We start from the raw sequence: 12,463 nt of genomic DNA, 5'->3' as shown, positions 1-12,463 counted from the left end.
GTTGATTGGTTGGGATAAGGGTTGATTGGTTTCATGGTTTTCGGTGAGAAGCATCCTCGCATGTGGGTGGCTTTCTCCAGTCTTCCAGTGTTTCTTATGCTCTGAAACAGTTCCTGTGGATTGAAAGATGCATCCCTTAAGTGCTCAGGAAAAGAGGGACTGTACAAGGTTCCCAGAACTGCAGCTGATGAATGTAACATTAGTAATACGAATGCAATATTATTATCATTAGTAATATTATCAGTTCCATTTGTTATTAGGGCAAATTCAATGCTGTTAAATGAAAGTTACCTTTTTTTAAAAAACCTAATTTTTTTTTTGCTGCTGCAAAGTAAATGGGGGGAAATCATCTTCCTCAGAATGCATTTGAGAAGTTGTCATACAAGAAGTGTTACCCAAGGTTATGTTTCATGGGATTTGAGGTGATGTATGTAAACGAGTAGAGAATTGGTTAAAGGAGGGGGTCAGTGTAACTGGTGGTTCAGTGCTGGCAAGGGTGGCCTAGCAGTTAGTGCCACGCCTTTACAGCATCAGCAATTGGGACCGTTCCGGGGTTCGAATCCCACGCTGTCTTGTAAGGAGTTTGTCCATTCGCCCCGTGTCTGAAAGGATTTTCTCCGGGGGCTCCGGTTTCCTCCCACCCTTCAAAAACTTACCAGGAGTATAGGTTAATTGGGCGGCATGGACTTGTGGGCTGACATGGCCTGTTACCGTGCTGTATGTCTAAAATTTTTTCATTAAATTATTTCAGTGACAGATGTAGAGATCAATTGTAAAGTATCAAAGCTAGCAAACAATCGCAGACTGGATGGGAAGGTTAGCTGTGTAAAGGTTTGTGTTGGACTTTTTTTTCCCATGTTTTAGGGTTAGGGTTAGACTCATGGATGGGAGAGATCTGGAGGGTTATGGATTGGGAGCAGGTCAGTGGGACTAGAGGTAAGATGTTATTGGCACAGACTAGAAGGCCCAAATGGCCTGATTTCTGTGCTATAATGTTCTATGAAGGTTGCATGAGGGGAATGGGATAGGTTGGAATAATAAAAAGCAATAATTTTTTGAAGGGCAAGGTGGTAAACATTGAAATTTTGAAGGGCAATGTGCATCAACAAACATTCAGAAATGGAATAATTGCCAACTGCATGGAATGGAAAAATAAGCAAGTATTACAGCAATTAAGGTTAATTAATCTCTGCCCCCCAAAAAGTATTCGAGGCTGCTGCATTAAATACATTTGAGATAGCTGGATAGATTTTTTTTCCCCAAAGCAAGGGAATTGAATGTGATTTGTGGGGGTGGGGGAGAGGATGGGGGAATAGCAGGTAGGTGGAGCTGAGTCTATGGTCAGATCAGGCTCAATTTCATTCAATGGCAGAGCAGATTCGACGGGTCAGGGGACAGACTCTTACTTCTGCCCCTATTTCTTGTGTCTTAATGAGACCAGTCATAGGTTGCTGTATATGCTTTTGGTCTCCTTCCCTATGGAAGGGTCGTTGGTTTAGAATGAAGGCCCACTGGATTAATTGGACGAGATGTTTGTTCCACGATAATACCAGAACTTTTTTTTTTCCTTTCTAAATCACTGGTATTCCAACTTTTTCACCCACAAATATTCCTTTACTTACTGTTGTTAAGAAACCCTTTGACCACTGTTGGGGTGGTGCTGACGAGTTGCGATTTTTATTTTGACGTAAAATATTTTGAGAATGTTCATTTTTTAAATTACAACCATGTTTGAAATATTTCTTACTATATCAATAATGTTTGTATTACATTATATCAGGAACATTTGTCTCCTCACTGTGTACCAGCTGTAACAAAACCCCAGACCACTACTCATCCGTGCGCCGCAGGTTGAGAACTGCTGAACTAGACAAGGCAAATGTGATTATGATGAGAGGACAAAATAAAGCAGAATCTAGAAACTGGACTAACAACCCAATCAGTAAGATGTGTTCTGCCGATCAGAAAGTGTCTGGGAGAAATCAGAGTTAATATTTCAGGTGACGGTAAGGTGGATATGAAAGAAACTGTGAAAGGTTCTGAACAATGGTTGGATTTGTTGGAATGAAAAGCATCTTTCTCTGTTATGTCTCCTTTGGAAATTTTGCATGATCCCAGGATTTGCCAAAGTCCTTCATGTGCAGTGAAGTATTTTTGAAATGTTGTCTTTGGTTTAATATAGTGAGTTGTGGAAGCCAGACCATTCAAAATGAAATCCCTCAAATCCGCAACCAGTTGGTATGTATCAGGTGCTGGATAAGGCACTGCCCAGATTAATATCATGTAATCTTTTTTTTTTAAATGCTTGCTTCAAAGTCAAAACATTAAGGATAGTTGTTTCAATACTGACAATCTGATGAGCTATGAAGTACAGTTGATGCAAGCATGTGGAAAATTTCAAGAGTGTTATAATTTCTCTTTCTCATTTTGAATAAAGGCTTATCGAGGCTAAGCAGGTCGGAGAACTCTCAGCTTTGATCTCTGGATCTTTCCCACTTCTGGAATCAGGTTCCAGAAAAGACCAATGATATATTTGCCCATCAGTGCTGCCGGTTAAGGAGGAAGCAAGACTGTGACCTCACTTGTGGGAATTCTTGGCACCAATCACATGCCCTCAAAGAAGTTGTAATTGATGAGTCCACTTGTGCCATTGGACACAGATTTCTGTTTGTGTTTAACAGATTGATTTCAGGGTTGTTCCCTCAGAGAGCTGTATTTGTGACTTTTATAGTCAACATCTCATTGCAACATTGCACGGGGTGGGTCCTCTACAATATTGGCATTGGGCAAAGAACTGGTTTCTGCTGCTTTCCTCCAGTGGCCTATTTAAATACTGGAGACAACTAGGAAAGTTGGAGTAGGTAACCCCCAGATTCCAAACAACTTCTCCAACAACTGCAGTTGTTAAACATCTATCAGACTTGGTTTTGAACGTGATTGAGCATCCATAGCTTGGCAGGATAAAAAATTCCAAAGATTTTGGATTTCTGGGAAAAACGTGGGCGGCATGGTTAGTGCAATGCTGTTAGAACTCCAGTGATTGGGGTTTGAATCTGGCACTGTCTGACAGGTCTTTGTACATCCTGCCCCTGTCTGTAAGGGTTTCCACCGGGTGCTCTGGCTACCTTTCATTGCTCAAAACATATCAGGAGTCTAGATTGACTGGGAATAATTGGGCGGCACAGGCTCGTGGGCCAAAAGGGCCTGTGCCGTATGTTTAAATTTAAAACTTGTAGCCTGCTCTAGAGAGACTGCACTTTATCCCTGTCCTTCATAACTGACCCTTATCTGGAGGTCTCTACCCAAGAAAGCAGACTGTCCAGAAAGCTCATGCATTTCAATTAGATCAGCCCTTGTTTGACCAGTAAATTTAAATTTAGACATATAGGCACTTCTAGCCCATGACGCTTGCTGCCCTAATACTCCAATTAACCTACAACCCCCATACATTTGGAAAGATAAGAGGAAACAGGAGCCCCCAGAGGAAACACGCAGACACAGGGCGATCGGACAAATTCCTTACTGTCAACGCTGGATCCGATCCCGGGTCACTGGCTCTATAACAGCGTCACCCTAACTGCTGTACACATTGTGCTGCCCCAATTTAGGTCCATTCTGTTCAAAGATAGGATAGTTTGTAAAATAGTACACGTAATGAATCTTCCATGCAGCCCCTGTCATAAATTCTTCCTGGTGGGGTCATTTGAATGCAGTCTGCGTGACGAGGCGTCAGGTGTGCCAGGTTGCATAGCTCCATTCGGTACCTGGTCAAACTTCCAGGGCTCTCTCATTGCATTTTGTTTAGTTTCCTCACAAAGTTGGGCTATTTTCAATCCTGTAATGCTTGGTGCTGCCCGATCCACTTACATGACAATCTGGCTTTGGTGAGACCACACCAGGAGTACTTTGGGTTCCCAACCCAAATGAGGAATGCACTCCCCAGATGAAATGTACACGTCTAATCAACGCCTTGTGTTTGGGCTGGACTCAAGCGTTTGGGCCCTCCTCTGAATGAAGCACCCCCAGGTGGGAGCGGGAAGGGGAGCAGAGAGGATGGCAAGGAAGCTGAGATTTTGGAAAGACAAAGATCAGTGCTGTTAGGTGGTGTGTGCAACGTGCTTGCGGTTTACTAGGGGCAATGTTTATTACCAGAAAGGTTCATGGCTAATTTACATTGCTGGGTTATCGATGAGGGGCTCAATTGGGGTACCCTCCTTTCCCCAAGAACAAGAAATGTCCTCCACGGGGACTTATTCCAGCATAACCATATAACCATATAACCACTTACAGCACCGAACAGGCCAGTTCGGCCCTACTAGTCCATGCCGTAGCAAATCCCCACCCTCCTAGTCCCACTGACCAGCACTCGGTCCATACCCCTCTAGTCCCCTCCTATCCATGTAATGATCCAGTCTTTCCTTAAATGTAACCAATGATCCCGCCTCGACCACGTCTGCCGGAAGCTCATTCCACATCCCTACCACCCTCTGCATAAAGAAATTTCCCCTCATGTTCCCCTTATAATTTTCCCCCTTCAATCTTAAACCATGTCCTCTAGTTTGAATCTCCCCCTTTCTTAATTGAAAAAGCCTATCCACATTTACTCTGTCTGTCCCTTTTAAAATCTTAAACACCTCTATCAAGTCCCCTCTCAATCTTCTACGCTCCATAGAAAAAAGCCCCAGTCTGCACAACCTTTCCCTGTAACTCAGACCCTGAAATCCTGTCAACATTCTCGTGAACCTTCTCTGCACTCTCTTTTGTTTATATCTTTCCTATAATAATTTGAGCAAGAATCAGAAATTAACTTTCATGCTACAATGAAGCATGGATGTTGCCATTAATGGCTGGTTTTAGCAGGTTCTTCCTGGACTCTACCTCTTCCACGTGGGTGAGGGGATCTGAATCAAGGAAGGTGGATCCAGCAGCTATGCTACTGAGTATGCCCTCAGGGGTGGAGCTCTGTTGTCCAATATTGTATGGGTGAACCACTTACCTCCCTCAGTCTTGACCCCCTGTAGTCTCGGCAAAGCTGTCAACATTGGACAGGACCCATCCCACCCCGGTTGTCTTTTATTTCTCTTCCTTTCTGTCAGGCAGAAGACACATGAGCACAAAACACGAACCTTCAGATTCAAGGCGGTTTCTTTCTTGCTGTTATCAACTCTTAAGTGGACTTCTCACTGGGTTAAAAGATGATGCCCGTGCTCCGGTTGGCTGTACTTTTCTCCATGATCTCCACTTTGCTTATGCAGCACCATACCCATGTACCAAGTGGTGTATTTAATGATAGAGTTGACTTGTCAAGATAGCACACAAAATGAAGCTTTTCAACATATCTTGGTACACGTGGCCATAAATAATTCAAAATCTTGCAGCTGGTTTTTTGAGGCAAAGATCGAGCACAGTTTGCATGCGTGCGTGAGGATCTGGATTGATTCGAGCTTTGGTTATATTGGTGTTACGAGGCAGGGATTAGTCATGGGGATCAAACGCGATATTTAATATTAGTCCCATCTGTAAATTTGCATACTTGGCACAAGACTTTATATCGCATTGCTGGTGCTTTATATTCATCTGTCATACTCTCTGAATTTCACCATTTTTCCCTCCACTCCATCCCTCCCTCAACTTCCCACAATCTCCTTATTGTGCAAGGATGATTTCAGTTTGTTAGCTCCTTGAGAAATGCCACGGATGGTTGAATATGTTTAAAAATGCAAGGATAACATCGTTGTTTGGCGCTCTCATTTAAAAATCTTGGTCATGGCATGGTTAGTGCAATGCCAGTGATCGAGACCGGGGGATTCAATCTGTAAGGTGTTTGTACGCTCTCCCCGTGTCTGCGTGGGTTTCTCCTGAAGGCTCTGGTTTCCTCCCACCATTCAAAAACGTACCAGGGGTTGTAGGTTAATTGAGTGGTATGAGATCGTGGGCCAAAATGGCCTGTTGCCATGGTGTATGTCTAAATTTAAAATTTAAATTTAAACTTAATTTTGAACCTTTTGATCACACTGAATCTAATTCTTCCCATTCCTGTAACCAACCACCTTCCACTCTTTCTCCTCCAATGTTTTTCCTGCATCATAGAAATAATCCATAGATCCTCAACTTCCCGCTCAGACATAATTCCACTTTCTCGTTCTGCCTCGTGACCTTGAGTTTTGCTTCAGTTCAGTGCTCTTTGGTTATCTTTAGTCCTGTTTTTTTCCTGCCGTCTGGTTAGAGCCAAATTCTCAGTGCTCATTGTGGTTGCTCATCTATTCTCCACACAGGTAAAGGCCACCATCATTGTCCCCGTGCTGAAGAAGTTGTCTGTGTTCTGCCTCAATAACTACTGCCCTGTGGCACTCGTGTCCACGGTCATAGAGTGCTTCAAGCTCTTGCTGCCCCCGTCACTGGACCCCCTGCAGTTTGCCTACAGATCAAACTGCTCTACAGACGATGCCATCACCACTGCCCTCCATCTAGCCCTCACCCACCTGGAAAATAAGGACTCGTAGGTTTGAATGCTGTTTATTGACTTCACTTCAACATTTAACACAATCATACCTCAATACCTGATAAGGAAGTTGAACCTGCTGGGTCTAAACACCTCCCTCTGCAATTGGATTCTTGACTCTCTGTTGGGGAGACCTCAAGCGGTCCAGATCGGTTACAGTGCTTCCAAGACCATCGCATTGAGCATAGCTGCCCTCCCCCCCCACCACCCCCACCCACCCCAGGGCTAGGTGTTTAGTCTACCGCTGTTCATTGGTGCAGAGACAACAACCTGTATCTGAACGTTAATAAATCAAAAGAGATGGATGTCAACTTCAGGAGGGCCTGGGGGGACCACACTTCGCTGACCATTGACATCTCTATCGTTGAGGTCAAGAGTGTCGAGTTCCTTGGAGCTCAGTTGGCGGAGAATCTCACCTGGTCCCTTAACACCAGCTCCATGGCCAAGAAAGCCCAGCAGCGCCTATCCTTCCTACAAAGGCTAAGGAAAGTTCATCTCCCACCCTCCACCCTGACTACATTCCACAGAGGATGTATCGAGACCATCCTGTGCAACTGCATCACCACTTGGTTTGGAAGCTGTACCATCTCGGACCGCAGGACCCTGCAGTGAGGTCAGCGGAAAAGATCACTGGGGACTCTCTTCATCCCATGAAGGACATTAACACCACTCAATGCAGGCGAAAGGGAATAAACATTGTGAAGGACTCCACACATCCCTCATGTAAACTGTTCTCCCTCCTGCCATCTGGTAGGAGGTACTGTAACACTCAGGCTCATATGCCCAGATTGGGCAACAGTTTTTTCCCCCAAGCCATCAGGCTCCTGAATTCCCAGAACATATAGGGATAGGGTACCGTGGACGTACTATATATTTTAATGTGTTTAATTCTAACATAAAAATCTGCTCCGTGGTTCTGGAGAAACGTTATCTCATCTTTACCATGCGAGTAGGGTATGAATGATAAATAAAGGCAACTTGTCGTAACAAATACATCACCAGGGCATGTCAGATTCTACCAGTGATGTCACAGTTACCATCAGTAGAACTTTAGCAATAAAATAAACGGCGAAGATTCCCAGTTAATATTCTTGAATAATTTTTTTTGTCTTGTGTACCAAGATGCAGAGAGAAGCTCTGTTGTGCGTGCTATCTAGGCATGCCAATGCATCCTTAAGAACAGGGCGATAATAATACAAAAGGGTGGGGTGTCGTATTAAAGTAAATCGGTAACAATGTCGAGGGTATTCTTCTACCAGGGGTGATTCTGGTAGTGTTAGATATACAAGCTAGAGCGATTATAATGGACGTAAGGAAAAGACATGCTGGGAGCTGGTCACAAAATGTCATCATGCTTTTGTGCCATGTTGAACATTATCGTTTCGAGGCGTGATTGATGATGCTCAGTTGCTGGGTAGGAGGAGAACTGGGCTTGGCTGTGATGGCTTCCTTGACTTTACTAACATCCACGACGTAAAGTAAGAAGCACTTTTTAGAAAAGAGCTCTTAGCTCTTAGACGCCGGTGGCCAGTTGGACCTTTATCGTCCATCACTCAGTTTCCTTTGCCAAGGTGTTTCTGAACCAGGCTGTGCATTGAAGGGAATCTCACAGAGTTTGTTAGGTGGGAGAATTCTAGATTTTAACCCATTGTCAATGGGAATGGAAATTGGGCTGGCGAGTGACTGAAAGAAATTACACCGCTTTGGACCTGCTGATTTTGTTTACGGTGTCAGTTTAAAGGCTAGTGAGGTGCTGTTGTAAAACCTGGATGAAGTTTCTGCAATGTCTGCTTGGACAGGGTTATGGGAAGTACAAGCACTAGGCTTCAGTGAGACGAATAAAGACACTGCAGAAGTGGTTGCCCTTGTGTCCGAGTCAGATTATAGATTCCCACAATTGCTTTTCTTGCAGCCAAAAGTTTTTTTGTGATTGTTAATGCATAGTGTATGAGATGCTAAAGCATGCCAAATTGTCAGACGTGAATTCTGTGACCGCTTTCCAGAATAACGCTATTGGCTGACAAAGGATCCTTGCTTAGGGACAGTAACTCTCGATTCTCTTTCCACAGATGTTGCCTGGCCTGCTGAGTGTTTCTACTATTTTCTTAGCGTTAAACAAGAAAGTTGGCAGGTGCTGGGATTGAGTGTGATGCACACACGTGCTGGAGAAACTCAGCAAGTCATGCACCATCTATTTGAAGGGTTACAGATGTTTTGGGCCTGTGCCCGTTGTCAGGGAAAAGCAAAAACAGACAGCTTCCTGAATTTAAAAAAAAGTTGGTGGGGGGGGGGGGATGGGGTAGGGAGAGGGGAGGAGAGAGGAAGGGAGCACAGGATAGTGAGTAAGTGGTCCTAGGTGGATACAAGTGGGAGGGTAGAACAAGGAAGTGATGGGGTAGAGAGATGAGGGTAGTTCTCCGATGGGGAGGGATGTGGGTGGGCAGCTGGAAGACAGATTGATACGAGGGAAAGAAAGATTCGGGGGAGGGGGTTGAGAAAGTGGAAAAAGTGATGTTGATGCCGTGTGGATGGAGAGGATGTAAGGTTCCTTCAGTTTGCAGGGTAACCTCAGTTTGGCAGTGCATGGATAGGCAATCAATGTGGGAATGGTGTGAGGAATTGAAGTGGCTGGCTACTGGGAGGTTTTTGCTGTTGCAGCAGACAGAGCAAAGGTGCTCAATGAAATGATCTCCCAGTGTGTTCAGTCTCCCTGACACAGAAGAGGTGACATCAGGAGCACACTGGATGTAGTAAATGACCTTCTACAGGCACAAGTATTGCTTCACTTGGAAGGAATTTTTGGGGGGCCCTGAATGGTGGTGAGGGAGGAGGTGTGGACTCTGAGCGCTGGCGGTGGTGTGACCTGGCAGATCTGGGTTTGATAGTCTTCAACCTTTTGCTCTTTGTCTGTGCAGGTATGGGCTCCCAAGTGGAAGTTTTTTCCCCTCACACAATTCAGTCAAGTGCCTTCTGCAGTGTGAAGAAGCTGAAAGTGGAGCCGGGTTCTAACTGGGATATGACCGGGTATGGTTCACACAGTAAAGTCTACACCCAGACCAAGAGTACGACGATTGCCCAGTCAACAGTCAGCGCCTCTCTCCAAGTTACCAATCCCACTCTCTCCTACGAGCAGACGGTGATATTCCCAGCCAGCGCTGGCCACATTGTCTTCACGACTGCCAACAGCACGTCAGGGTTGGTGGCTGTTTCTGCTCAGGCCTTGGGAGCTCCTCAGAACCTGACCCGCCGCAGCACCGTGAGCCTCCTCGACACCTACCAAAAATGCGGCCTGAAGCGGAAGAGTGAGGAGCTCGAGAACACTAGCAGCGTGCAGATCATTGAGGAGCATCCGCCAATGCTTCAGAACGCCACCAGCGGCACCACTGTTGCCACGGCGGCCACCTCCACCACCAACTCCAAGAATAGCGGTTCGAACAGCGAGGGTGACTACCAGCTCCTTCAGCACGAAGTACTGTGCTCAATGACCAACACGTATGAGGTGTTGGAGTTCCTAGGCCGGGGAACGTTTGGCCAAGTGGTCAAGTGCTGGAAAAGGGGAACCAATGAAATTGTGGCCATCAAGATCCTGAAAAACCACCCGTCCTACGCACGGCAAGGCCAGATTGAGGTGAGCATCCTCGCCAGGCTAAGCACAGAGAGCGCGGATGACTACAATTTTGTCCGGGCCTACGAGTGCTTTCAGCACAAGAACCACACTTGCCTCGTCTTTGAAATGCTGGAGCAGAACCTGTATGACTTCCTGAAGCAGAACAAGTTTAGCCCACTGCCCCTCAAGTACATCCGGCCAATCCTCCAGCAGGTGGCCACGGCCCTCATGAAGCTCAAGAGTCTGGGGCTAATTCACGCTGACCTTAAGCCGGAGAACATCATGCTGGTGGACCCGGTCCGGCAGCCCTACCGAGTCAAAGTAATAGACTTCGGCTCTGCCAGTCACGTGTCAAAGGCCGTCTGCTCCACTTATCTGCAGTCCAGGTATTACAGGTAGGTTCTGCTTTCTGTTTCCACATTGCTGAATGTCAAACAGCATTTGCTGCATTGTGTTAACTCCAGTCTAATTTGGCCTGACTTCACTTACTGAGAAACAACCCTGTCATTTTTTTTTTAACCATGCATTTGATTCTGGATGAAGGGTCCCAACCCAGCATGTTGACTATCTCCACGGATGCTGCCCGACCTGCTGAGTTCTTGCAGCTTCGGTTCATTTTCTCAAGATTCCGGCGTCTGAAGCATTTGTGCTTCTGTTTTCCAATAGTTTGTCTGGAGTACCTGAATTATTATTTTATCTCTGGCTGACTGGACAACAGTGATTCCCCAGATCTGGCTCCTCAGTGCCCCTGCAGCCCCAATGATGCTGGAGATGGTGGGACATATTAGTCCCAAATTGATGTGATTTTCCCTTCTACATTTTTTCACTAATACTCCTGCCCTCCTCGTGATCTTGGCATAATTGGAAACTCCCTGGGATTTTCCCCTGAAAGGAGACAGAGATAAGAGGGTGTAAGGAGCAAAATCACCTGGAGAGTTTGTTCCCTCCTTCCGGTCTATTCACAGGATTCATTCCTGAGGATCGTCCGTAAAGTGATTTCTCCATCACTCACAGCGTTCGTTCACTGTGGCTACTAATATGGTCTCCCTCTTAATTTTGTCAATAATTCTGAATAAATATTTTTATTTTGGTTAAAGAAAATCCAATTCCTTGACTTGTACTTGGTATAATTCTCTCTTTTCATTGAATAATCACCCAAACACCTGCCCATAATTAAACTAATGGAATTTACACTGTATTCAGTCATCAAGGAATACCACAAAACATTTTCTTAATATTGTTAGTTTGAAAAATGCCTTAAACCAGTGGTTCTCTACCTTTCTCGTTCCACTCACATGCCACTTTAAGTAACCCCCCTCTGCCATCAGTACTCTGTGATTATTAAGGGATTAAGGTGGTCCATGAGTGGGAAGGTTGAGAACCACTGCTCTTGACCCAATTGTTACTGAAGTATTTTGCTTGAGTAAAATGGTCACTGGCCCATTTCCTTTGGAGTTCTGAAACCTGCACAAAACGAGTCAATTAGGGATCATTAAAACAGTGGGTTTCAAACTTTTTCTTTCCACCCACATACCACCTTAATCACAGAGCACCGATGGCATAGGGAATACTTAAAGTGGCACGTGAGTGGAAAGAAAAGGTTGAGAACCAGTCACTGCCTTAAACTGAATTTGTACAAAGTCTGATATGTTTTATTAAAAATGTACTTTGGACATACAACACGGTAAATACTCCAATTAACCTAGAGCCCCTCCATTTTTTTTTTTGAAGGGTGGGAGGAAACCCATGCAGACACAGGGAGAACGTACAAACGACTTGCAGTTTCAATCAGTCAGGTGATCTGTAACCAGCGAGCCCCTGTGCTCCTCATAACCCTGGCGGTTCTGTGTGTTTATCCAGCTTTCCTTCACACATGTCAAGACGTTAGAGGAAATGGAATTTGAGGCATCAGGAGATTAGACAAGTGGAATGTGTGGTGATTTGGATGAGGAATTTGGAGCCATGGAAGGTGTATTTAAGGAGAAACTTTATGTGAGGGAACAGGCCGCATTGAGAGAAGGACCATACAACCTATTTTTTTTTTCTGCTGTATTTTCTTTGGAATAATTTGTGAGGATCACGTGGACTGGATTTAGGCCTATCTAAGGCAACATTGAAAAATGGGTGATGGGAGATTGGGAAAATAAAGACAGTAATTAATCGGGTTATAGTGCATGGCAGGATAGAGGGGAAGATAGAGTGCACAGCATCTGATGATGGATTTTGTTATGATGAATGCTCTCTTCCCCACCCTATCCCAGTTCAGGAAAACAATCCGGCAGATTTATGTACTGTTAATGCTTTAAAATAAAACTCTAGTACTTGCAGCTTTGTTTATTCATCTTTCTCTCTAT

The 12,463-nt window shown here is 44.9% G+C and overlaps 1 protein-coding gene across 10 annotated transcripts in view; it reads left to right on the top strand.

The window, feature by feature from the left end:
• hipk2 (homeodomain interacting protein kinase 2) overlaps positions 1-12,463 on the top strand; it is a 275,596-nt gene that overhangs the window by 76,964 nt on the left and 186,169 nt on the right. For 9 of the 10 annotated variants that reach the window (XM_069903172.1, XM_069903177.1, XM_069903180.1 and 6 more), the window contains one exon: positions 9,418-10,504. In XM_069903172.1, coding sequence (XP_069759273.1) covers positions 9,418-10,504 — 1,087 coding nt within the window. Of the gene's footprint in view, positions 1-7,654; positions 7,732-9,417; positions 10,505-12,463 lie in introns of those variants that run through there. The other variant, XM_069903174.1, reaches the window with a different exon arrangement.

Source organism: Narcine bancroftii, chromosome 11 (genome assembly GCF_036971445.1).
Source record: "Narcine bancroftii isolate sNarBan1 chromosome 11, sNarBan1.hap1, whole genome shotgun sequence".
NCBI lineage: Eukaryota > Metazoa > Chordata > Chondrichthyes > Torpediniformes > Narcinidae > Narcine > Narcine bancroftii.
Note: the sequence above shows the minus strand (reverse complement) of the source record. Positions and strands in the feature narration are given on the sequence as shown.